The 27,547-nt window shown below is 43.9% G+C and overlaps 1 protein-coding gene across 3 annotated transcripts in view; it reads left to right on the top strand.

Annotated features, from left to right (window-relative positions):
• Window positions 1-27,547, top strand: part of LOC149437136 (protein FAM169B-like) — a 318,096-nt gene that overhangs the window by 62,223 nt on the left and 228,326 nt on the right. For all 3 annotated transcript variants that reach the window (XM_089661085.1, XM_089661084.1, XM_089661083.1), the window contains exons 4-6: window positions 3,519-3,618; window positions 7,603-7,688; window positions 14,411-14,588. In XM_089661085.1, coding sequence (XP_089517211.1) covers window positions 3,519-3,618; window positions 7,603-7,688; window positions 14,411-14,588 — 364 coding nt within the window. The remainder of the gene's footprint in view (window positions 1-3,518; window positions 3,619-7,602; window positions 7,689-14,410; window positions 14,589-27,547) is intronic.

Genomic DNA, 27,547 nt, shown 5'->3' with positions numbered 1-27,547 from the left:
ATAGTAATTCATCCCCAATATAGTAATTCATCCCCCATAGTAATTCATCCCCCATATAGTAATTCATCCCCCCTATAGTAATTCATCCCCCATATAGTAATTCATCCCCCCTATAGTAATTCATCCCCGCTATAGTAATTCATTCCCCATATTGTGTCAATTCACTTACCTTTGCTCCGCGCGTTCCTCTCGACGTGTTCCCGCGCCGTTCCGGTCTTCAGGGCGGACTGTGAGAGGAGAGGAGTTTGTCACGCTGCCCCGCCTACATCCTGACAGCCAATGTTTGCCACGCTCCGCGGGCCGGATTAAAAGGTCTGCTGGGCCGTATACGGCCCGCGGGCCGTAGTTTGCCCATTGCTGGGCTAGCTGCAGAGTCCTGACTTTTGGGGCGGCCGCCCGAGAGGAGGGAGGGGAGCGGGCACCCGGCACACAGAAGAGCCGCATGAAAGTGTGTAAAGAGCCGCATGTGGCTCGCGAGCCGCTGGCTTAGAGGACAGAGCCCTGCTACTGACGGATTACATTAGAGCCTGTTTTTACTACCACATTGTAAGTGTTTTTAACTGCTTTATATTAAAGTTGAGCTGGAATACTGCACTTAGAAGCGCCCTCCTGTTTCACCTTCTCCTGCACAGAGTTTGTCTCCACTCTTTAGAAGTGCTGCTCAGTACCGGTTTCCCTACACACCATCCATCATCAGCTGCCTTAATTCCACAGTATCCTCCACCGACGCGCCCTGCTACCCACCTTACTTGGAGATCTGCAGGTGGTAAAGTTCTGCTCTAAAATAACATTTTCAGTGTAAATGCTGCTTTCTCCCTTCTAATTCGATCCTGAATACGGCTGCCAGACTCATTCACCTTTCCAACCGCTCCATTTCCGCCACCCCCCTCTGCCAATCCCTCCACTGGCTTCCGATTGCGCAACGGATCAAATTTAGAATCCTAACGCTGAAATACAAAGCCGTCCACCATACTGCCCCGAACTACATCACTGACCTAATATCCAAGTACCGCCCAGCACGCACACTCCGCTCCTCACAAGACCTCCTTCTCTCTAGTTCCCTGGTCTCCTCCTCCCATGCCCGCCTCCAGGACTTCTCCAGGGTGTCACCCATCCTCTGGAACTCCCTGCCCCAACCCATCAGATTATCACCTACTCTCCTCTCCTTTAGGCGCACCCTGAAAACCCATCTCTTCAGGGAAGCCTACCCCACCCCCTGCTAACCTGCCGACCTCCTCCACTCTTCCTACCACTCCATCCCCCACAGCTATCTCCTCCTGTGCCACCATCCCCTCCCTCCTAGATTGTAAGCTCAAAAGAGCAGGGCCCTCAATCCCCTCATGTTTTGCATTGTATTGGTATTGTTCTGTCACATGTTCTGTCCCCCTTTGTAATGTACAGCGCTGAGCGAACTATTGGCGCTTTATAAATATTGTATAATAATAATAATATAATAATAATATGCCAGTGCTACATGCTGGCATAACTTAGTAACACTCAGTCCTCCCAGCAGAAGTTACCTAACACAGATTTGTATTGCAGAGGAAGAGAGCAGTGTGTCTGGCCAGTTCTGAGACTGAGTTCGGATTACTGAGCACACTGGTTCTAACTCCGGTCTGTCTCTTGTACTGTAGCCATAGACACCCGGCACAACTGCTGTAACTGAAAAGTAGGGATAACACAGTGGAAATGGAGGTTGTTAGTACAGTAAATACAATATTAAAGCAAGCGCTAACAATGTAAAAGAAGCTGAAAACACTAAAAGGTAAAACCACAAGCCTTCAGTCAAGATCTATAAAAGTAGTGCAGCGCTAAAAAATAGTGTAACAAATGAAATCCTATAAGAAAACGCACAGAGTTAGTGGGTGCGTTTTGACCATAAAACTACTACTACATATAGAATCTCCCAACATGTAAAATAGTTCTTAGTGGAAACACACATGCATAAAAATGCGTTTAAGTCATGATATGTCAATAGAATCTCGATAAAATTCTTCAAAATGATTGCCTGCTGACTGTACTTAATCCCAGTACATAAGAAAAATCGTCAGGTGAGTGTGCTGATAAATAGATAAAGTGCGCACTCACCAGATGTGCATATATAAAGCACGTTGTATTGTATAATGATAACCGGTCAGGGATCCCTTCTTAGGGTGGTCCGAGATGTAGCCTGGGAGTGGGTGGCCTTCCTCTGAGTTATAGGATAATGGCAAGCCAGGGTATATGGATCAAACTCTTCCAGGCACTGGGATGGTTTCTGGGGATCTCTGGGGAATGAAAGTGCTCGGTGCGGAGCAAAGAAAAGGGATATTCCCATAGTGTAGTATTTTAAAATGATACTTTAATGGTACTGATTAGTAAGAGAATAAAATCCAGAAACATACACTTGTTGCAGTGCAAGAAACGAAGCAATGTAATGACAGTTGCATGAATTCAAACTGACCAGCTGGTAGAAAAGATGGCCGCCGGACTTCCGTGACCCGGCGGCGTGACGTCACGGCGTGCAGGGCTCTTCCTTGATGTGTTTCGTACTACAGGTACATTATCAAAAGGGGTGTGCCATTTGTAGTTAGTACAGTGCTTATCAGACTGAATATCTGTTTCTGTGACTTCACTTGGGATTTAAACATGAACCCTAGGTGTGGATGATTACATGAATCCAGCCTGAACCAATGTAACTATGTATCTACTAGGGATGCACAAACACCTTTTTTTTACGAGCACCAATACTTTTGGTCAAGTACTCGCTGATGCCGAATACCAATACTTTGCGGTGTGATTTGCGTCAATGCAAAATGTATGCGGGCAGCACAGTGGCTAAATGGTTAGCACTTCTGCCTGCCAGTACTTGGGTTGTTGGTTCGAATCCCAACCATGGCACCACCTGCCTGGAGTTTGCATGTTCTCCTTGTGTCTGTGCGGGTTTCCTCCAGGTACTCCATTTTCCTCACACACTCCAAAGACATGCTGGTAGGTTAATTGGAACCTGTCTAAATTGGCCCTTTCACATACATGCAGCTCTGTATATCGTATGTGATTCACACAGGAACCGCACCACATTCCTGTATAAATCACATGCAATTTGTGTGCAGTGCGATCTGAGCCATACATTTTGTATGGCTCTGTTCGCACCGCACCCGCACCAAAAATGTGCAGGACCCTTTTTTAGGTCCGCACTAGAATCGGATCGCATGGGTATTCACACCTATGCAATTCAATTCTTCACATCACACCGCATTTTGCGGACCGCTTTCGGGGTGTTATTAACTTAATATGCACACACGCAGCGGTTCGCATTAATGGGGTGCGATTCTGATGCAATTAGGAATTCGCACTGAAAGTGCTGCGATTTCCGCACCGCATCAGTTGTGAACCAGGGCTCAGGGTTAGGGACTGATGTGAATGTACTATATATATATATATATGTAATGCGCTGTAAATTGACAGCCCTATATAAGTACCTATAACAAATAAATAAATACTAAAGTGATGTACTATTATGTTGTGTCATTTTGCAGATAAAAGTAGATGGGAACTGTGTTCTTCACATGCCGCTCTACAGAGATGACGATTCACAGAAAATGCTGCTCTTGGTAAACCCCAAGAAAAGAAACTCAGGTAGCTTTCACATAAGATGGCTATGTGTGTGTGTGCAAACAACCATCAGTTTGGTGTGTATTGCTAGAGAGGTTTTTTATTTTCTTGGGAGGCGCACGTGATCAGCACAGGGCCAATCAGCGCTGTCCAGGCAGAGGTCAGGGCTTCTGCATCCTCTTAGAGCAGAAAGAAAACGCCTCCTACATGGTCCAGGGAGACCAGATATAGTGAATGCAGGGTCCGGGGAGACCAGATATAGTGAAAGCAGGGTCCGGGGAGGCCAGATATAGTGAATGCAGGGTCCAGGGAGAGCGGATATAGTGAATGCAGGGTCAGGGGAGACCAGATATAGTGAATGCAGGGTCTGGGGAGACCGGATATAGTGAATGCAGGGTCCGTTGAGACCAGATATAGTGAATGCAGGGTCCGGGGAGACCGGATATAGTGAATGCAGGGTCCGGGGAGACCGGATATAGTGAATGCAGGGTCCGGGGAGACCGGATATAGTGAATGCAGGGTCTGGGGAGACCGGATATAGTGAATGCAGGGTCCGGGGAGACCGGATATAGTGAATGCAGGGTCCGGGGAGACCAGATATAGTGAATGCAGGGTCCAGGGAGAGTGGATATAGTGAATGCAGTGTCCGGGGAGACCGGATATAGTGAATGCAGGGTCCGGGGAGACCGGATATAGTGAATGCAGGGTCCAGGGAGAGTGGATATAGTGAATGCAGTGTCCGGGGAGACCAGATATAGTGAATGCAGGGTCCGGGGAGACCAGATATAGTGAATGCAGGGTCCGGGGAGACCAGATATAGTGAGTGCAGGGTCCGGGGAGACCAGATATAGTGAATGCAGGGTCTGGGGAGACCAGATATAGTGAGTGCAGGGTCCGGGTAGACCAGATATAGTGAGTGCAGGATCCGGGTAGACCAGATATAGTGAGTGCAGGGTCCGGGGAGACCGGATATAGTGAGTGCAGGGTCCGGGGAGAGCGGATATAGTGAGTGCAGGGTCCGGGGAGACCGGATATAGTGAATGCAGGGTCCGGGGAGACCGGATATAGTGAATGCAGGGTCCGGGGAGACCGGATATAGTGAATGCAGGGTCCGGGTCCGGGGAGACCGGATATAGTGAATGCAGTGTCTGGGGAGACTGGATATAGTGAATGCAGTGCCCGCGGAGACCAGATATAGTGAATGCAGGGTCCGCGGAGACCAGATATAGTGAATGCAGGGTCCGGGGAGACCAGATATAGTGAATGCAGGGTCCGGGGAGACCGGATATAGTGAATGCAGGGTCCGGGGAGACCGGATATAGTGAATGCAGGGTCCGGGGAGACCGGATATAGTGAATGCAGGGTCCGGGGAGAACAGATATAGTGAATGCAGGGTCCGGGGAGACCAGATATAGTGAATGCAGGGTCCGGGGAGACCAGATATAGTGAATGCAGGGTCCGGGGAGACCGGATATAGTGAATGCAGGGTCCGGGGAGACCGGATATAGTGAATGCAGGGTCCGGGGAGACCGGATATAGTGAATGCAGGGTCCGGGGAGACCGGATATAGTGAATGCAGGGTCCGGGGAGACCGGATATAGTGAATGCAGTGCCCGCGGAGACCGGATATAGTGAATGCAGGGTCCGCGGAGACCGGATATAGTGAATGCAGGGTCCGGGGAGACCGGATATAGTGAATGCAGGGTCCGGGGAGACCAGATATAGTGAATGCAGGGTCCGGGGAGACCGGATATAGTGAATGCAGGGTCTGGGGAGACCGGATATAGTGAATGCAGGGTCCGGGGAGACCAGATATAGTGAATGCAGGGTCTTGGGTTTAGTAACACTTTAAATTCTGTGAGAGACATGTGATTGCTGCAGCACAGGGATAAATGCCCTGAACTAAACCCATCATTTTAACAGTTTCAAAAACAATTACATTCCCATCACATGCTAGGAATGTAACTGTCACATTTGCTGGTGCTCTCAACCAAATTGTCAAGTGTTAAGCCATCCTACAGCTGGAGTTATAACTGATCACATGTGCAACATCACGGCAGCTGCAAATCAAACAGATGCTAAGATGGCAACTTCCTTGGCTAAAAAAAGATAGGAGGGTTTAGTTCTGCTTAAGTCCGGGCTAAACCTGTCTAATCCTAAACCTGCTCACACCCCCATTCTAAACCCAGGTTCACACCTAAGTGTTTTCTGCAGTACAGTCCATTTTAACTTGATTTCCTATGGGACAAGTTCACATCTCCGCGTTTTCACCCGGTATGTTTTTTGGAAAAGAGTCAGGGACTTTTTTGAACGCAAAACGTTGCGTTTTTGGCAGGGTGGATTTGATTTAAATCAAACTGATTTAAATCACGATTTAAATCACTAGTCAGTAAGGCTTGATTTAAATCCTAGTTTTCTACATAAAGACTAATTCTTGCTGGTATAACTTTAATATGAAGTAGATGAAGATTTTTAGAATAACAACTTTTCATAATAATTTTTTTATCCCCAGTTTAATAGGTTAATCATTCATATTTGGACAACTTTTCTGTTGTACTTAGGAAGGAGAAAAATAATCATTACCTTAATAATAACAATTTAAATAGATTTATTCAACTGAAACAATAACATTCCAGCATATGTGATTTGCTTAAACATCCATGTTTGTTAACTAATTTGGCTAAACAAAATATATATATTTTAAGAAACTTAGACTGTCAGCCCCTTCCTCCTCACACTGTCAGCCCCTTCCTCCTCACACTTAGTTTCACTTTCTTCTTGTGCAGATCTATTCCACTCCAAACAATCAGAAAAATATTGTTTCTATTCTATTCACTGAACTTCTTGAAACTTAGCAGTGAAGGGGTTGATTCTGTATTCATAGGTTTGTAGAAGTTAGGATGAAGGTCTTTTTCTTAACTCTGTTCATGTTATAACATTTTTGCTGTGAAGAGGCATGTGATCTCCGCTGAGTCAAATTCAGTTTTGAGAACTGCAAAAGTAAACCAATCATCTGTGCTAATATCTTGTAGGCAGAGAAACTGCCCAATAATCTTACAAAAACCTCTGGAAGAGCATGACATTGTGAATAGATTCATGGAATTTATTTACCAAAAAAATTAAACACATACAGCCTTATTCTACATAATTAAAAATCTAATCTTTATTTCATGATGGAATAACCTTTGGATGGTAATATATTTTCCTCAAAAAGCATTTTATTTAAAAAAATCCGATTTAAATAAAAAAAAATCCGATTTAAATTAAAAAAATCCGATTTAAATTAAAAAAATCCGATTTAAATAAAAAAAATCCGATTTAAATTAAAAAAATCCGATTTTTTTTGATTTTTTTAAAAAAATCATTGATTTTTATCCTCCCTGGTTTTTGGTTCTATAGACTTCAACGGGAACGCTGCAAAAAAGCATGTATTGCGTTTTTGATGCGTTTGCATTTATAATCTGCCCAGCAACAAGAAAAATAATAAAAGAAAAAAGCCTGCAAAACGCATGAAAAACACAGCAAAAATGCATAAAAAACGCAAGTTCAAAAATGCAAAAAAAAGCAAAACGCAATGCAGAAACACCTCAAACGCAACCTGCATAGTTGTGAACCTCACCTAAGTCTTACACATATCCGGCCATAGATGATACAATTTTCTTTCCTGCAACCATGCTTTGAACTCAGTGAAGGGCTTGGTTTACGCTTTTACGATATCCCAGATTGCACAGCTACTAGACAGCTAGTCCCCAGCTCCATTGGGGTTCTATAGCTCTGGAGCTCTCCTGCTGTGCTTTGGCTGCCTCTGACCTCTGCAAACACACTCAGACCACATGTCACTCCACAGTGAGGGAGGGGGGGATGATCGGAGGAGTCAGCCTGCTTTGGGAGGGTGAAATGATACAACATTGAAAATTCTTAACAAAATGGGGGACCGCGTCCATCTCGGAGTGCGCGATTGCTACATTCCTGGCTTTACTGTGTGAGCTATTGTGCTTGTTTTTCCAGTTGTGGCGGTGTCTTTGAACGGCAGATGGTGGGGTGTAGATGACATCTTGCAGTCATGTGTTCCCATCCAGGAGGGTCTTCGACAGGTGAGTGTTCTAGATTGCTTGGGCCAAATGCAGAAGTAATTAATCACCAATTACTGTCTTCTATATTAAAAACCGGAGGAAAGAGAAAGTAGATATTTTTTTATGTCTGCTCCACAGCAAAAACTGGCTGTTATCTCCTTGCCCTGGGCAGTGCATATTAAAGTGGAATTCCAGCCAAAAGGTGGTGTCCTCTCACTTCCTAAATTGTTGACACTCAAGGCCACGGTATGAGCTACATTTCCTGCTTCTTTCTATGGACTGTCTTCTCCATATGGAGTATTATTTTGGAGGATCTGCTGCAGAGTCAGAGAAACTGACATCAGCATCTACTGGTGTATATACAAGTCTGTACTGAATGTAATGCAAAACTGGGCATAACTTTTTTTTTTTAAGTAGTTCTAAAGTCAAATAGTTTTTTTTTTTATCTTAACCACTAGACCTCTGGAAGATTTTACCCCCTTCATGACCAGGGCATTTTTTTTTGTTATTCAGCACTGTGCTACTTTAACTGGCAAATGCACAGTCGTGCAACACTGTACCCAAAGAAAGTTTATACCATTTTTTTCACACAAATACAGTTTTATTTTGGTGATATTTGATCACCACTGGGTTTTTGTTTTTTTATTATTGGTAGTTACTCTACCAACATGTGAAATTTGAGCAACCTATGTACAGTAAGTTATTAAGGCTCCATGCACGCTAACGTTTTTTTAAGCTAAAAAAATGCTGGTAATAGCATTTTTAGTAGCATTTTAGTAGCGTTCAGAAGCGTTTAGGAGAATTTCGGAATGTTAGAATTTTTACAGTACATGTAGGGGAAAAAAAGCTAGACAAAAAGCTGTTAGGAGCGTTTTCATAGCGTTTAGCAGTGTATATCTTTGTTTTTCTGCTGGAAAAATGCTCCAAAAAACTCTACAAAACTCTGCTCCTAGATACTGAAGCTCAAAAATGCTAATAGCCTAAAATAAAGTGCATGTACACATAGGAGAACATTAGCTTCTAGGAGCAGAAAAACAATATCCTGATCACAGCTTCTGGGAGCTTACAAAAAACCTCTAGTGTGCATGGAGCCTAAAAATGTTATTCCCACTTTTGCATTAGTTTCTGTACAGCTCTCATGTATACCCTATATTGCCAAACGTATTGGCCCCGCCCTCCAGATCATTGGATTCAGGTGTTCCAATCCCCTCCGTGGCAACAGGTGTATAAAATCAAGCCCCTAGGCATGCAGACTGCTTCTACAAGCATTTGTGAAATAATGGGTCGCCCTCAGGAGCTCAGTGACTCCAAGCGTGGTCCCGTGATAGGTTGCCACCTGTGCAATAAGTCCATCCGTGACATTTCCTGGCTACTAAATATTCCACGCTTAAGTGTTAGTGGGATTATAACAAAGTGGAAGCAACTGGGAACAACAGCAACTCAGCCACCAAGTGGTAGGCCACGTAAAATGACAGAGCGGGGTCAGCGCATGCTGAAGCGCACAGTGCGCAGAAGTCTCCAACTGTCTGCAGAGTCAATAGCTAAAGACCTCCAAACTTGGTGTGACCTTCAGATTAGCACAACAACAGTGTGTAGAGAGCTTCATGGAATGGGTTTTCATGGCCGAGCAGCTGCATCCAAGCCTTACATCACCAAGTGCAATGAAAAGCGTCGGATGCCGTGGTGTAAAGCACAGAGCTGTGGCACTGGAACAGTGGAGACTTGCTCTCTGGAGTGTCACATCACGCTTCTTTGGCAGTCTGATGGACGTGTCTGGGTTTGGTGGTTGCCAGGAGAACGGGACTTGCCTGACTGCAACTGTGCCAAGTGTAAAGTTTGGTGGAGGGGGGATTATGGTGTGGGGTTGTTTTTTAGGGGTTGGGTTTGGCCCCTTAGTTACAGTGAAGGAAACTCTTCAGACGTCCGCATACCAAGACACTTTGGACAGTTTCATGCTCCCAACTTTGTGGGAACAGTTTGAGGGTTGGCCCCGTCCTGGTCCAACATGACTGCACACCAGTGCACAAAGCAAGGTCCATAAAGACATTGATGAGCGAGTTTGGGGTGGAGGAACTTGACTGGCCTGAACAGAGTCCTGACCTCAACCCCATAGAACACCTTTGGGATGAAATAGAGCGAAGACTGTGAGCCAGGCCTTCTTGTCCGACATCAGTGCCTGACCTCACAAATGTGCTTCTGGAAGAATGGTCAAACCTTCCCATAGACAGACTCCTAAACCTTGTGGACAGCCTTCCCAGAAGAGTTGAAGCTGTTATAGCTGCAAAGGGCGGGGCCAACTCAATATTGAACCCTACGGATTAAGACTGGGATGCCTTTAAAGTTGATGTGCGTGTAAAGGCCGGCATCCCAACACTTTTGGCAACATAGTGTATATGGAGAAAATTCAGCTCATATTCTGTTATGTGTCCAGGGTGCTACTTCTCAGGGGTGACAGCAATAAAAAAAATGGTTTAAATATATAGAGTATGTGACTTTCCCTTTTTTTTTGGATCATCTCTTTTTATTGAAAATTTTCAAATAAACATACAGTGGTCTGATAACCTCAGTTTACAATAGTAAAAGCTCCAAAGCATTACATAAAAATAAAGATGCCAAAAGGCACAATTTCAGGGGTGCACTGAGCCATACACCACAGTGGGGTTGCACCAGAATAACCAAGAGGCCCCCCCTGCAAGTGCAATCTAATAGCAGGCCAGTGTTACGGCAGTACACTAGAGGTATACAGACCCATGAATAACAGAAAATATAATAAATGTACAGAGAGGCAGACAAGGAGAAGAGAGAAGAAAAAATTGAAGAAAAGGAGTGAACAACAACAAGCAAACTGGGATACGTTCCCAAAAGTCGTGGTAGGGCATATGCAAAATCAAAAGAACCCTCCCTGTCCCTAAGATCCTACTCATCTGGTAGTTCATGGAAATAATAAAGCCACCCAGCCCAAACATCATGAAACTCCTCCAGGGTAATATGTGCTACATGGACCCAACGATGGGCCTCCATAATCTGTTCCACCTCCCTCCTCCAGTCAGCGAGGGTTGGGCAGGACACCTGTTTCGAGTATGTGACTTTGCTGACTTCTAAACTGACATATCAAAGTATTTTAGTCATACTTCCTTTACTAACTCATGTGGGTATGAAAATACATTTCAATAATACCCATGAAATCACAGCCTTCTCTAGACCTTTTTTTTAATGGCATCATGAACACTGGGCATTTTTGCCCCGTTGCAGGGGACTGCAGCTTGTAGGTACAGTCAGTGGGCACAGGTGCACCATCCAGCCTCGCTGTAGACAGCCTGTCAAGCTCTATGAGAGGCTGACAGCTGCTAAGCGGGGTTGGATGGTGCCCCTAGTGGTACTTAGGTTTAGGGCAGTATGCGCCCAGGGACGAATGCCCTGGACACAGACTGCCTGCATTCCCTGAGTGCATGAATCTGAATGCCCACTGTGCAGGGGCGGACTGACAACTCATGGGGCCCCTGTGTCCTTGCCCAAACTCAAAAAAGCCTATGAAAAAGGTACCAGGGGCATCTCATGGCGCCCCCTACTGACCCCGGGCCCTCGGGCAGTGCCCGAGTTTCCAAATGGTCAGTCCGCCCCTGCCACTGTGTAAAAAGCCGTAGAGAAGTGACTTATGTCTACAAGCAAGCCTTCAAGTTTAAATAAACTGTGAAAACACTATAAAAAAAAAATCTATACAAACTTGCAGCACCCACAAAGACCTTGCTTTTATGGATGGAAGGGCATTCTAATATACAAAGCTCTGATACTCTTGAAAAGGACATAGGCTTTGGGCTGTGGGGGGGAGAGTTGTAGTGTTGGAGATCATGTTTGGCACAGATTTCACCACTAGCATAGATCTCCAACACTACAGATCTCTCCCAATACAGATCTCCTCCATAGCATTGATCTTCCCAGTACACTGCTGCCGCAGTACAGATCTCCACCTAATATAGATCACCTCCAGCACAAATCTCCACCTAATATAGATCACCTCCAGCACAAATCTCCACCTAATATAGATCACCTCCAGCACAAATCTCCACCTAATATAGATCACCTCCAGCACAAATCTCTTATTTTAAACACATCTCCCCTAGTAAAGATTCCCCCTTAATACTGATAATACAGATCTTCCCCAGTGCAGATTTGCTGCAGTACAGATTGCCCCCCTAATGCAGATCTCCCCCAGTACAAATCTGCCACAGCGCAGATGCCCCCCCTCGTACAGATCCCCCTCCTAGTCCATCTCTCCCCTTAGTATAGATCTCCTCCAGTAGAGATTGCCACTCTCCCCAAAACAGATCTCCTCCTAGTACAAATCACCCCTTTTGTAGATATCTTTCTCTATTACACTTGTCCCCCCGTAGTACAAATCACCCCCTGGTACTCCTGCCGTAATACAGAACTATCCCCTAGTACAGCACTTCCCCAGTGCACTTCTGCTCCAATACAGATCTCCCCCAGTACAGGTTTCCCACTAATACAGATCTCCTCAGCACAGATTTCACCACTAGTAGAGATCCATATTAGGGGAATCCTGTGCTGCGGGAGACCTGTAATAGAAAGACATCTGTACTTGGTCAGAAGTATACTGGGGAGATTGTATTATGGGGAAGATCTGTACTGGGGAGATCTCTACTGTGAAAAATCTCTACTAGTGGGGAGATCTGCACTGGGGGACATCTGTACTAGAAGGGTGATCTGTATTAGAGGTGCAGTCTGTACTAGGGATTATCTGTACTTGGACAGATCTGAACTGGGAGGCATCTGTACTGAGAGAGATCTCTAGTAGAGCTGAGATCTGTGCTGGGGGGGGATCGGTCCTGAAGATCAGTGCTGGGGTGGAGGGATCTTTACTTCGTAAGATCTGTACTAGGTGGAATCTGATTGGGGAAGATCTGTACTGGAAGAGTTCTGTACTGGGGGAAGGGGGAGATCTGTACTGGGGGGGAAGCTGTACTGGTGTAGAGCCATACTGGGAGAGCTCTGTTCAAGGGGGGAGAGAAATACTAGAGGGGGAGCTGTATTGGGGAGGATATCTGTAATGGGGGAGATCCTCTTTACGGTAGTCTGTGTGCATTTGTAAAGGTAGAGTCTCATTTTTTGCAAATTATTGAATTATTGTTCTGGGGGAGATCTGTACTGGGGGGGGGGCATTTGTACTAGAAGGGTGATCTGTACTCCAGGGGTAATCTGTACTAGGGGAGATCTGTGCTTGGACAGATCTGAGACAGATCTGAACTGGGGAATATCTGTTCTGAGGGAGATCTCTAGTAGAGGCGAGATCAGTACTGGGGGGATCTGTCCTGAAGAAGATCTGTATTGGGGGGGGGGGGGGATTATGTACTGGGTGAGAGAGATCTGTATTAGGCGGAATCTGATTGGGGAAAATCTGTACTAGGGTGAGATTTGTACTAGGGAGGAAAGCTTTACTGGTATAGAGCCATACTGTGGGAGACCTGTTCTGGGGAAAATCCATACAAGAGGGGGAGCTGTACTGGGGATGAGATCTGTACTGGGGGAGATCCTCTGTACAGTAGTCATTGTGTATTTTAGACTGTCGCATATTTTTGGGCACAAGGACTGTAACATATAGACACAGTAAGTAGGCTCAGATTTACAGTTGCAAGAAAAAGTATGTGAACTCCTCTGATTACGTGGAGGATGGGTGATGCAACAGGACAATGACCCAAAGCATACAAGCAATTCAACAAAACAATGGCTGCAACAGCACAGAATACGCCTTCTGGAGTGGCCCAGTCAGAGTTCTGACCTCAACCCGATTGAAATGCTGTGGCATGACCTTAAGAGATCGATTCACACCAGACATCCCAAGAATATTGCTACACTGAAACAGTTTTGTGAAGAGGAGTGGTCCAAAATGACTCCAGATCGTTGTGCAGGTCTGATCTGCAACTACAGGAAACGTTTGGTTGAGGTTATTGCTGCCAAAGGAGGGTCAACCAGTTATTAAGTCCAAAGGTTCACATACTTTTTCCTCCCTGCACTGTGAATGTTTACATGTTATGTGCAATTAAACCATGGCAACATCTAATGTTTGTGTAGTATTATGTTCAGCAGACTGTGTTCTTCTATTGTTGTGACTTAGATGACGTTCAGAGCACATTTTATGCCCAATTCATGCAAAACTCCACGTAATCCCAAGGGGTTCACATACTTTTTCTTGCAACTGTAGATGCCTCCTACTGTGCAATTTTGCCATGGCGTGCTGCCCACGTCACCTATTTATTCTACACATGCCCAAGAATGATCAACTTCAGTTCTCCCCAAAAATAAAATGATCCATGCCCATGCTTCCAAGTGCCACAACAGGTTTCCAGGTATATCTTACTATTTACAATCAAGGCTACTATCTCCTGACTTGTGAAAATATAGCCTGATAGGCTGCCTTCGCATCCCTCTTGGTGCTGTTCGCCATAACACTTTATAAACATTAATAGCAGCAAGTTTAGAAGCACATTCGATTTTCAAAACCGTGATAACTTTTTATGTCTGTTTAGTTGCCGCCTGACTCACTATAGCCGATTAGACTGTTGTAATGTTATTTCCGTTGTATTATCTCACAATTTTCTAGAGAACCTTCAGGCACAGATCGATCTTTCTATTAGAGAAGGGCACTAAGAACCGTTCTTGTCAGCAGTTTGTGATAATTTGGCAATTGGTTCTTCCTCTGAGCAATGAGGTTTGTCATTCTCCAGGTCCAGACGTGTGGAGAAAGGATTGTCCTCTTTGTGCTGAACTGCCTGGTGTGTGGCTTCATGGAGGGTGGTGGCTCAGAGAATGGAGTCTGCTTCCTTCCACACCCTGCAGGGGAGTTGGCCAAGATCCTTTGGCACTGTGGGGAGGCTGTGGCATTTTACACATACAAAAACAAAGGTAAATACCTAATAAATTAATTGTCTTTAAAGCTAATGGGGCACTTTGAAGCCAGTCATCACTTGATTACAGTATGTAAAAACAAAAAACATTTGACAGGTGGTGAGGAAGTATTATATTGCCTCCTGACTGTCTGATTTAACCCCTAAATACCATTACTACTGCAACGAAAAATCATGAATTATATGAGGTTGTGGGGCGACCTCGTTCAGCGGAATGAGTTGTGTTCAGCGGCTGAATGCAACAGGGGGAATAATTGTTGCCATGCTGAGATGCAAGACATCGTGGTCGCAGCTTGCGTACATCCCCCATCCGCTGCCCTTCAGCGTTTGCCCCGTTTGCTGCCTTTGCAGTCTGTCTGTTCATCACACCCTTCTAACCCTTGCACTCTGTTACATATTCTTGACACCTTCACTCTGAATGGTACTCACTCATGTCCCCAGAGCTATGTACATTACACACTCATGACCCCTGCATTTATGTACATTACATACTCCTGACCCCTGTATTCTATGAATTTCTCACTCCTGACCCCTGAACTGTGTACATTACCCACTTGTGACCCCCTGAGCAATGTGTATTACACATTCCTGATCCCTGCACTTAATGCGATACCCACTGATGACCGTTGACCTACATATATTAACCCCTGCACTCTGAACATTACCTTCTCCTCACCTCAGAACTAAGTACGTTACCCACTCCTGACCCCTGTAGTCTATGGTTTACCCTCTTCTGACCCCTGAACTATGTACATTACCCACTTCTGATTCCTGTACTCTGTACATTACATGCTTTAAACCCCTGAACTGTGTATGTTACCCACTCCTGATCCCCGCATATTGTACAATACATACTCCTGACCCCTGAACTATGTATGTTACTCACTCATGACCACTGAACTATGTACATTACCCACTTCTGACCCCTGCATACTGTACAGTACATTTTCCCAACCCCTGTACTCTGTACATTACACACTCATGACCCCTGCACTATGTACATTACTCATTACCCACTTCTAACTCCTGCACGCTGAACATTACCCACCCCTGACCCCAGAATTATGTATATTACCCACTCCTGACCCCTGCACACTGTACAGTACATACTCCTGACCCCTGTACTCTGAACATTACCTACCCCTGCATGTAAATTACATATTCCTGACACCTGCATTTTGAACTATGTATATTTCCACTCCTGACCCCTACCCTTTGAACTTTATCCACTCTTGCACCATGTAAATTACATATTCCTGACACCTGCATTTTGAACTATGCACATTACCCACTCCTGACCCATACACTCTCTGCGTTACCCAATCTTGACTCCTGAACTATGTACATTACCCACCCCTGACCCATACACTCTCTGCATTACCCACTCCTGACTCCTGAACTATGTACATTACCCACCCCTGACCCCTGCACTCTGTACATAACATACTACTGACCTCTGTACTCTGTATAATACTCATTCATGACCCCTGCACTCTGTACATTAAACACCCCCAACACCTGAACTATGGACGTTACCCACCCTTGACTCCTGCACACTGTAGGGAACATATGCCTGGAATCTACGCTGTGTACATTACATACTCTTGACCCCTGCACTCAGTACACTACATATTCCTGACACCTGCATTTTGTACATTATACATAAACCTGACCTGCACTCCATATATGTTACATACTGTTGGCCCCTGTGCTCTGTATAAGTTTTAAATCCCTTACACAGTTAGCGCAATTTTGCCACACTTAAATGTCTCCATGGCGCAAAGTGCTTGCTGTGTTTTTCTCTGCTGGCTGCCTATGGGCTACGGGGAGGGGTGGTCAAACTCAGGCCCTGGCCCTGCCAGGTAGGCTGAGCAGGGCCCCGTGATTTCTAATGGTGGCCCTGCTTGTGTGGCCATCCTTATGCTGCAGAACTGCAGTTTATTACAGTTGTGGCCAAAATTATTCAACCCCCAATGCTGTAAAGGGGTTTAGGGACTATAGTGTACATTTGGAATTGTATTCAGAATCAAATCCTACAAGGACGTTGTAACTACCCAAATGCAACTAAAATGACATCAATTGTTTATGTAATACAGTAGTAAATGGTTCTTATGTGGTTTCTTCATTGCCACAATTATTCAACCCCTTAAAGACTACCACTCTGAAGAACAGAGGTTCATACAGGTGCTTTCCATCAGGTATTGAAAACACCTGTGGATGTCACCGAGCAGCAATCAAGCATAATAAGCACCAATTAGGCAGCTTTAAAATGACTGTGATACTCAGCTCCTTCTAGACATTTACTGGTGTGGTTACAAACATGGTGAAGGCAAGAGAATGGTCCAGGAAGACAAGAGAAGAGGTGATTTCTCTTCACAGGAAGGGCAATGGCTATAAGAAGATTGCAAAGATGTTAAACATACCAAGAGACACCTTAGGAAGCATCATTCGCAAATTCAAGGCAAAGGGCACTGTTGAAACGCTACCTGGTCGTGGCAGAAAGAAGATGCTGACTTCGACTGCTGTGCGCTACCTGAAGCGTAGAGTGGAGAGAAGTCCCCGTGTGACTGCTGAGGAACTGAGAAAAGATTTGTCAGATGTGGGTACAGAAGTTTCAGCCCAGACAATAAGACGCACACTGCGTAATGAAGGCCTCCGTGCCAGAACTCCCAGGCGTACCCCCTTGCTGTCTCCAAAGAATAAGAAGAGTCGACTGCAGTATGCCAAAAGCCATGTGGACAAACCACAAAAGTTGTGGGATAGTGTTCTGTGGACTGATGAAACAAAATTAGAACTGTTTGGGCCCATGGATCAACGCTATGTTTGGAGGAGGAAGAACAAGGCCTATGATGAAAAGAACACCTTGCCTACTGTGAAGCATGGTGGAGGGTCAATCATGCTTTGGGGCTGTTTTGCTTCTGCAGGTACAGGGAAGCTTCAGCGTGTGCAAGGTACCATGAATTCTCTTCAGTACCAGGAGATATTGGATGGAAACGTGATGCAGTCCGTCACACACCTGAGGCTTGGGAGACGTTGGACCTTTCAACAGGACAATGATCCCAAGCATACCTCCAAGTCCACTAGAGCATGGTTGCAGAGGAAAGGCTGGAACATTTTGGAGTGGCCATCGCAGTCACCAGACTTAAATCCGATTGAGAACCTCTGGTGGGACTTAAAGAAAGCAGTTGCAGTGCGCAAGCCTAAGAATGTGACTGAACTGGAGGCCTTTGCCCATGAAGAATGGGCGAAGATACCCGTAGATCGCTGCAAGACACTTGTGTCAAGCTATGCTTCACGTTTAAAAGCTGTTATAACTGTAAAAGGATGCTGTACTAAGTACTAAGATTGAATGTCACTTGGGGGTTGAATAAAACTGATAATGCTGTGAGCACAGAAAAGACATTTGTGGTTATTTCATTATAACTGTTATGTTATATTTGTCTGACCTACAAGTGCCTCTTTAATGTAAATGTAAGCAAGATGACTGAATGATCAAAAGCAATGTCAAACTGGCCAAAACACTCAATTTCAGTGGGGGTTGAATAATTTTGGCCACAACTGTACATTGGTTTACTGCTTCACTAACCCCAATTATCGTGTTCCTTGTTCCTAGGTTGAGTAGATGCATTGGCAGTAAAGTCACCATTTAATTTAATAGAAGGCAACTCCGAAACAAGTTCCTGTTTAACCATTTCAATACCGGGCAATTTTACACCTTCCTGCCCAGGCCATTTTTCACGTTTCAGTGTTCTCACACTTTGACAATTGCGCGGTCATACAACATTGTACCCAAACTAAAACTTTATCATTTTCTTCACACAACTAGAGCTTTCTTTTGGTGGTATTTAATCACCGCTGGGGTTTTTATTTTTTGCTAAATTAACAAAAAAAGACCAAAAATTTTGAAAAAAAAAAACATGTTTTTCTTTGTTTCTGTTATAAAAGTTTACAAATAAATAATTGTTCTTCATAAATTTAGGCCGAGATGTATTCTGTTACATGTCTTTGCTGAAAATAAACCAAATTAGGATGTATTATTTAGTTTGTAGGAAAGTTATAGAGTTCACAAACTATGGTATAGATCTGAATATTGATCAATCCTGAAGTACTGACAGCCAATCTAATTTCTTGAGGTCCAAGAATGTCAGAATAGTACAGATATCCCCCAAATGACCCCTTTTTGCAGAGTAGACAGTCCGACATACTTCATAAGAGGAATGGTGAGTTTTTTGAAGTTGTATTTTTTTTGTCATAATTTTTCGGAAAATGAAAAAATTAAAACAATTATTTTCACTATTATTTTTTTAACATACTGTCACCAGTGCAGTACAGCGTCATCATATAACTGGCATGGCGGTGAACAGGGACACTGACTGCTGACAGTATGAAAAAAAAAAATATATATATATTTTTTTATTTTTTTATTATTTTTAATTTTTTATTACATTTTTTTTTATTTTTAAGATTTTTATTTCATATTTTACTATGACCAAAGTAGTACAATGTTACCATAGTAACATTGTACTACTTTGGGGAAGTGATCAGTATTTTTTTTTTTTTTTACAAAATTTGCTTATAGCAAAGAATTACTTTGCTATAAGCAAGCATTTACCTGAATGAAATCGATTCATTCAGGTTTTTTTTTTTTTCGTGCTTAGCTGTGATTTAGCCACAGCTAATCACATGACATGTGCATGTGACCTGCTGTGACCATTCACAGCTAGGCACTAGTATACAATGGATGGCATGAATGAAGCCATCCATTGTATACAACTGTCATGTGACCTGCTGTGATTGGTCACAGCAGGTCACATGGTACCGGCAACGGGGGCCGGTACTCAGATCTGTCATCGGCCGTGTCCGAGGTGACAGATCGCGCCGCTGCGCGGCTCTGCAACTGCGCATGTGCGGGAGCACACCAAATGGCGTACACCCGGAAAGCTAGAGCATTTTTGCGGCCGCAAAACGGCTATAGGCCGGGCGGCTAATGGTTAAGAACATACGGTTTACGTGCTAACGCATATAAACGCATGCATACACATTTGTTCCTGTATAAAGTCTAAACAAAGGGGGAAATAGATGATTATAAACACAAATTATGTATGCATACACATCTTTACACGTTTAAACGCATCGAGACGCAAGTATTTGTGATCAGAAAGCAGAAGCTTTTCTCTATAGGCCGGGTTGCTAATGGTTAAAGCAGAACAAAACTCTCTCAATCAACAGCACCTATTTTTAATTCTTATGCTGCTAGCATTAGTAAATAGATAGGAAGCTACATTATATTTACTTTTTTTTTTTTTTACATTTCTTCAGTTGCTTCCTGGTTTCTGGCCTAGGCCAAAATGATGTCATACATCCCAGGAGGGATGGGCGGAGGGGCTTTCTCAGCTAAGCACACCCACCTGCATGCATATCTAAGCTAAGGGCAGATGGATTCCAGGAAGTAAATACTACATGAATCATCTGCCCTTACTCAAGATGGCCGTGGTTAGACATGCTAGGGGGTGTTTTTCAAAGTGATCTCTCAACAAAATAAAGCATGGAGACATGGATGGATGGCGGAGTTTGCTTTGAATGTTAAAAATGAATTAAATAGCCTTTTCAGTTGGCGGTGCTCAGATTTAGTTTAGTTCCGCTTTAAACAAATAGACACATAATAGTCTAGTTGAATATCATATTTTTGGATATTGATACAGTGTAATGCAATTATATAAAATTATAGGGGAACCCAAAAATGACATGTAAATCTGTTAGTCCATGGTTATTGCCAAGCTTGGAATATTTCAAGTTCTGGCGTTATGTAAAGGGACCAGCTTTTCTCCTTGGCCAGTGGAAGCCTTTTTCCTGTTGAACTGTGCCAGTACTTAATGAAGTTTAAGTGACCCCTGTTGTCCAATAATGACATGTTTACCCCGAGTCTGCAGCGAGATTTCAGCTTGCAAAACATTGTTTGTGAGCGGCTGGGGCTACATTCTTGCTTGGTGGTGTCAGTGTTTTTAACAAACAGGGTCATTTTTTGGCAGCGAGGTCTCCTCTGGCCTCTTCAGTGCCAAGGCCGGCATTAAAGCAGCAGAAATAATTACCTCCTGTTGACTGTCTCATCGGGCTGAGGTGACAACATCCACTGTGTGTTTTGACAATATACCGAGTCTGCTCCATCATACCGAATGTGATCTGCTAGCCAGCCCACAACACTTAACCCCTTACATGGTTGGGGGAATTTTAGATGCCTAAAGAGGTAATAGAATAAATACTCCACCTTTCCATCCCTGCATGACCATATTGTAAACTATATCTCTGTTCATATATTGGCTTCCCATGAGACAGCTTAAATGCTATTGAATACTTTGATTTTATTTTACAATTTTTTCTCGTTAAAGGAATGTACAGAGTACTTGTTACTTAACCTCCCTAGGGGTATGATTATGTCCATATTTCTGTGCTCAAAGCGGTACATTTTTTTGCATGGAAATATGTATTTTTTCATTGTAGGCTGTAATTTTTAGGAATAACTCACTGAAATCTGTCCGAACAAGAGTCTAGTAAACATCCCGGGTATGATAAAATTTGAAGCACAAAATCATAAATTATAATTTAATAAATAATCATAAAAATAATAATATAATAATAAATTTAATTCGATAATATAATCAAACCAAAAACACTGAAATTTGAAATAGAGTGCCAAGTTCGCACATCACTGAGCAAAGTCGTTTTCAGTGTCTGATGACGAATTTCCCCACGAATCATTATCACTCAATTCTGCAAGTGGTTCTAATTTACTATCGCTGTTCTCTAGCCGATCTAAAACCACTTTTGACCTAAAGGGACGCTTTTTGTATGCCATGGATGTTTCTCATTTTCCAGACAGAAAGAACAGTAAAAATGGCGGCACAGTGGCTTAGTGGTTAGCATGTCTGCAGTAAATGGGTCATGGGTTCGATTCCCGACCATGGCGCCTCCTGCATGGAGTTTTCATGTTCTCCCTGTGCTTGCGTGGGTTTCCTCCGGGTGCTCCGGTTTCCTCCCACACTCCAAAGACATGCTGGTAGGTTAATTGGATCTTCTCTAAATTGTCCCTAGTATGTGTATGTATGAATGTGAGTTAGGGACCTTAGATTGTACACCCCTTGAGGGTTAGGGACTGATGTGAATGTACAATATATATGTAAGGGGCTGCGTAAATTGACAGAACTATATAAGTACCTGAAATAAATAAATAAATAAATAAATAAATGCAGGCACAGGACAAAGCACTCGGGACAAAATGTATGTGAAATGCTTTGCTACAGTAATGCTTTACTATGTGATTTTAGTGAATGTCACTTTTACAACTTTCAAATTTCCTGCCAGTTCCGTCCCCCGTACGTCCCGACGTCGCAGGGGAGGGAACCCAGAAGGCGGATGCTGGCATCGGCCGGAGGACATGACATGGCCGGGTACGCTGCAGGAGGGACATCGCGGGAGCGCAGGACAAGGTAAGTGAAGAAGAGATCCCGGAGCAGCTCTGCAAGGTATTCCCGAGTGTAGCTCAGGGTTACCGCTTGTGGTGCTGAAACTTTACCCCGAGCTACACTCGGGAATACCGCCAGGGGGGTTAAAGGATAAGTTCTAGAAACAAAATAATAATTGCACTTTTTTTGCAGGTATAAAAAATGTGCATTTATTATTTTTGTCTGCAGGAGCCTGGAAAGCATTGCACCAGTGATCAGTAGATCATTGGTGCCATGCAGGTCTCCTGCAGACCTGTCAGTATATCTGCTTGCCCATACAGAATGTATGAGCAAGCAGATATACTGACAGGAAGAATGAATGAACTACCACAGCGCCATGGTAATTCATTGAGGACTACAAGTTGATAGCTCCTAAGGCTGTTGGAACTTGTAGTCTGTCATTCACAGATGACGTTTTTTCAAAATTTCACTGCTAGCGAGGGGGGAGCTATCAGTCAAAGTGGGGATCAGGGGAGAAGTGGGGGCCAGTCTGATATGGAGCTAGCATGTTTTACTAAAGGGGAACTTATCCTTTAAAGCCGTAATAAATAGTGGTGCACCAAAATGAAAATTCTGGTGCAGAAACCGAAAACAAAAATTCAAAATGCACTTGGCTGAAAACCGAAACCAAAATGTGCATTTTTTAAAAAAAATTTATATATTTCTTTGAAAAAAATACACTCTGATTAAAAAAAAATAATATATACCCCAATTTTTTTGTAAAATATGAAAGAGGATGTTACGGCGAGTAAATAGATACTCAACATGTCACGCTTTAAAATTGCGCACGCTTGTGGAATGGTGTGAAACTGCGGTACATAAAAATCTCCATGGGTGATGCTTTAAAAATGTCTACAGGTTAGAAGTGTAGTTACAGAGGAGGTCTAATGTGAGAATTATTGCTCTTGCTCTGACGTTCGTGGGGATACCTCACATGTGTAGTTTGAACACCATTTATATATGTGGGCATTCACCACTATGTGCGAGCAAGGGGGGACAGGGACACTTTAAACTTTTTTTTTTTTTTTTTTATTTTCTTTTTTTTGCACTGTCCCTTTAAAAAATGTTTTAATCACTTTTATTCTTATCACAAGAAATGCAGGCATCCCTTGTGATAGAAATAATTAGTGACAGGTCCTCTTTATGGAGAGATATGGGGTCAATAAGACCCCACATCTCTCCTCTGCAATGTAAAGCATTGGATCAAAAAAAAAAGCATTGATCTAGTGCTTTAAAAAAAAATGGCCGGAAGCGGAAGTGACATTGCTCTGGTCCTCCAAGGGCATAGAGATGAGTGGAGGCCATCTTTCTTTCACGCATCTCTATGCCCAGCTCCGGGATCGCTTGATGGTTTCTCAGGTGAGGCTGAGAACTACCGAGTAGCGGCGGGCGGGCAGCGGCAAGGGGCAGAGTTTTTTCGGCACCTGTATTGGTGCTTTTTTTTTCATTTTGGCTGAAAGGGGTGTGTTCGGCCAAAACACTTCAGCCACCGAAATTTCGGTGCATCCCTAGTAATAAACCTAAAAGCAAACATTTAATATTTATTTCAGGTACTTATATAGCGCCATCAATTTATGCAGCACTTTACATATATATTGTACATTCACATCAGTCCCTAACCCTCAAGGGGGGTACAATTTAAGGTCCCCAACTCACAGTCATACATACACATACTAGGGCCAATGTAGATAGAAGCCAATTGACCTACCAGCATGTCTATTATATTGCAGCTTGCCAGTTCTTAGATGTGATGTCTGCATTCATTCTATTTTTTAGGATTCCATTCCTTTATTTTCATCTGGTGAACCTACCACTAAGTTGCTTGTTTTTCAACAAAACAAGCTCTCCTGCAGATGTAGCAGTTACAGGGATGAAACAAACCATTTACCACTGAGAGGGGTGCTTACAATGACCAGGTTTTGTTTATTTATGTAAACGCTTTATCCTACAAGTAAAAAATGGTTTGCTGTAACTGCTTATAAAGTTTGAGCTGCAGTTTGGCTTCAATTTGTTAGTGTATCTAAATCTGCTAGTCCATCTAACACTCCTGTCCCCTGAGACTGGCAATACTGCTGTTCACAGGTGCCCCCTGTGCTCCTTCATCCAAAGCAGAGGCACTCTAATAAAGGAGATGTGTTACTGGCCAGATCACCAGTTGAAAACAGAGGGGAAAAAGAAAACTAATGCAGCCACTAAATCTAATGATTGATAAGCTGCAATATATTACATTTTCTGCTTTGGGATTCATTCCATTTTAACTCCTCTCCTCTGCACAAACTCACCTTCCTTCTGTTCCCTGACACTTTGTTCATCCTTCTGTTGAGGAAGCAGGATGCCCTGTGGAGGTTTTAAACCCTTTTTCGCCCACCAAGCACCTGCATCAAGGAATGGGGGTGACCCACATGCTCCCATTATTCCACGGAATTCATTGATATTTCATTTCCCTTCCTGCAACCAACCAGAGTGCAATGTTAACCCTTTCATGCCGGTGCCTCCTGGCCCTTTAAGGGTTTCAGAAGCCGGGAGGCGGGGTGGGGTTTTGGGTCATGTGACTGTCGTGACACGATGTCACGGCGGTCACATGATTGGGAAAGGTCCCGATCGAAAGAGGATATTGGGACCTTTTCGTGAGTACTGGACATGTGTGCTGGGGGCGCACAGGGCACGTGCTCTCAGCACATATGTTCTTTTTTAATAGAACGCAAATGTGCGGCCGCTTGGCGTCTAGGCCCAAACACGGGGAGGCCGCACATTTGCCGGTGTGAAAAGGTTAAAAAGGAAAGGTGAGTATATAAAGCTGGGAAGGGCAGTTAAAGCAGAACTTAACTCCTAAGTACCACTTGCCGTGCTTGTTAATTGCAGTCATAAGTAGGAGGGATTTGAGCTATAGTCAAGGAACCATCAGCAGGGGTCAGTGCAAATCAATTCGCCATCCCATATGCACCATGTTCAAGGAAAAGAAAAGGACCAGCGCTCTAAATAGTGTCAAACCAGATGGATCACTTTATTGAAATAAATCAATTGCACTTACATGGGTATAAACATCAGAGCATTGTAAACACTCTAAGAAATAGCCGAATCATGCTTTCGGGGACACTTCCTGTTGCCTGATGACATCACGAAACGTAGCTCTATCCTACGCGTTTCATCAGAATTGACATTCTAGATTAATGCTAGTACCTTTGCTTAGCATTATTTCTCTAAAATAGGAGATTAACCAAAAAACACCTTTCTCTGTCATCTATTGAGAGATGCATATTGATAGTAAGTAATGTAGGGCAGGGGCGGACTGACCATTTGGAAACTCGGGCACTACCCGAGGGCCCAGGGTCAGTAGGGGGCCCCATGAGATGCCCCTGGTACCTTTTTCATAGGCTTTTTTGAATTTGGGCAAGGACACAGGGGCCCCATGTTCCCCTATTGCCCGGCGGCCCCATGAGTTGTCAGTCCGCCCCTGATGTAGGGTTATACTGCCAACTACAGGAGAAAAGGACATTAGGCACATATTGGAGGCCAGCGCTAAGGGGCTATAATACCAATCCTGCTTAATGTCCTTAAGAAGAATGGACATTTCCCTTTCCGTTCTCCTATTTTTTTTTTTGTGAAACTCTGAATATTTTTTTTTTCTATTATCAACAGCTGCCGGTAGAATCCTCTGTCCCGATCTGCAGGGTATGCCTGCTTCAATGGTTTTTCGGCTAAGCAAGCATGTAAGAAGGCTTTGTTATGTTTACCCTTCATGGGAGACTGTCTTTTCGTTTCTTCACTGGATGATACTAATAACATACAACAGGGTGCTCATTTAGGCGTGCAAACCTGCAAACCCAAGAAACAGCGACACGGGTCGACATCTTCCTTTCCTGCATCAAAATGTTCTTTCCTTGCTCCAAGTCAAGTTCCAGTTCTTACACCCACAAGTTGTCTACCATTCCCTCGGCTGGGGGGGATTTAAATGACTGTGGCAGACAAAAGGATCTAAGCCAGCTGATAAATCTGTCCCTGCACAAATGTCAGCCCCCACCAATTTTGTCAAAGGTGGGGGATATATCATAACCATCATGGAAATTTGGGAAGCTCACATAGCTAAAGCTTGGGTGCAAGAGTTAATTTTGAGGGGCTACAAAATAAGGTTTACTCTCCACTCTCCAATTGTGGGATCTAAATCTGGTTTTGTTGGTGTTACAAAGACCTCTTCTCAACCTATTTTGACATCTTTGGTGTCTTTCCTGCGTCCATCACTTCAGCCAGAAGAGTTTCTGAATTATCAGTGTTGTCCTGTAAGAAGCCTCATTGAAGTTACATAGGGACAAGGTTGTTTTGAGACGGAGGACCTCCTTTTTACCAATAGTGGTCTCAGCCTTTCACCATAATGAGGGTATTGTGATACCCTCCCTGTCTCTAGCAGAAAATTATCTTAAGGGGATTACTTTCCATTGCTTGTATATAGTGAGGGTTGTCAGGGTTTATCTTTCTGCTACTGCTTCCTTTAGGCCAGTGGTCTCCAAACTGTGGCCCTTTGCTTGCCTTTATCTGGCTATTGGGGCACTGTTTCTCCCACTGAGGAACTATTTGTTCTACTGACACCAGCGATGTGGCACTATTCCACTGACGCCAGTGATGGGGTACGATTCCTTCCACTGACACCAATGACGGGCCCATAATTCTCCCAATGACACCAATGAGGGAGCACTATTCCTCCCACTGATACCAAAGATGGTGCTGTATTCCTTCCACTGATACCAATGATGGAACACCATTTTTCCCACTGACACCAATGATGGAGCACTCTTTCTCCCACTGGTACAGATAGTGTGGCACTATTCCTCCTACTGACACCAATGATGGGTCACTATTCTTCCCACTAATACCAATGATGGGGCACTGTTCCTCCTACTACTGACCACAGGCGCTATTCAATTTTCTATTCCCACTGACCACTAAGCCGTAGACATTTTCTACTCCCAAAGGCCACAGTCTGGCAACCCCTGAAGGACAGTGAAATAGTCCTTTGTTTAGAAAGTTTGAAGACCCCTGCTTTAGGTAAACTGATTCAGTTTGTCCTTCAAGAATGTTCTAAGGGAGGTTCTCCAGATTTCAGGTCCACTATTTCTAAGTGGACTCAACAGATTATTGTGCAGGCTCATGAGTCTTAAGATAAGATGCGTGTGGGCAGAGTTTACGTTCATGTGAGGAACCTGAAGAGAATGCTTACTGGAGCTCCCCAAACACAAGGCTGGCATTAAGGCAGCACTACAACTTATAGGTTTTCTTTTCCAAAAGAACACAATTAACTCCATAATTCGTGGCACAGTTCTTTAACCTCTTCACGTCGGCCGACCACAAATGTGCGGCCTCCCGGCGTTTGGGCCTAGACGCAGAGCAGCCGCACATTTGCGTTCTAATAAAAAAGAACATATGTGATTAGAGCGCGCGCCCTGCACTCTCCCAGCACACATGT

This window comes from Staurois parvus, unplaced genomic scaffold (genome assembly GCF_062004578.1).
Source record: "Staurois parvus isolate SC_StPar_1 unplaced genomic scaffold, SC_StPar_1.0 ptg001306l, whole genome shotgun sequence".
NCBI classification, from domain to species: domain Eukaryota; kingdom Metazoa; phylum Chordata; class Amphibia; order Anura; family Ranidae; genus Staurois; species Staurois parvus.
This window is presented reverse-complemented; position numbering and strand designations above follow the sequence as displayed.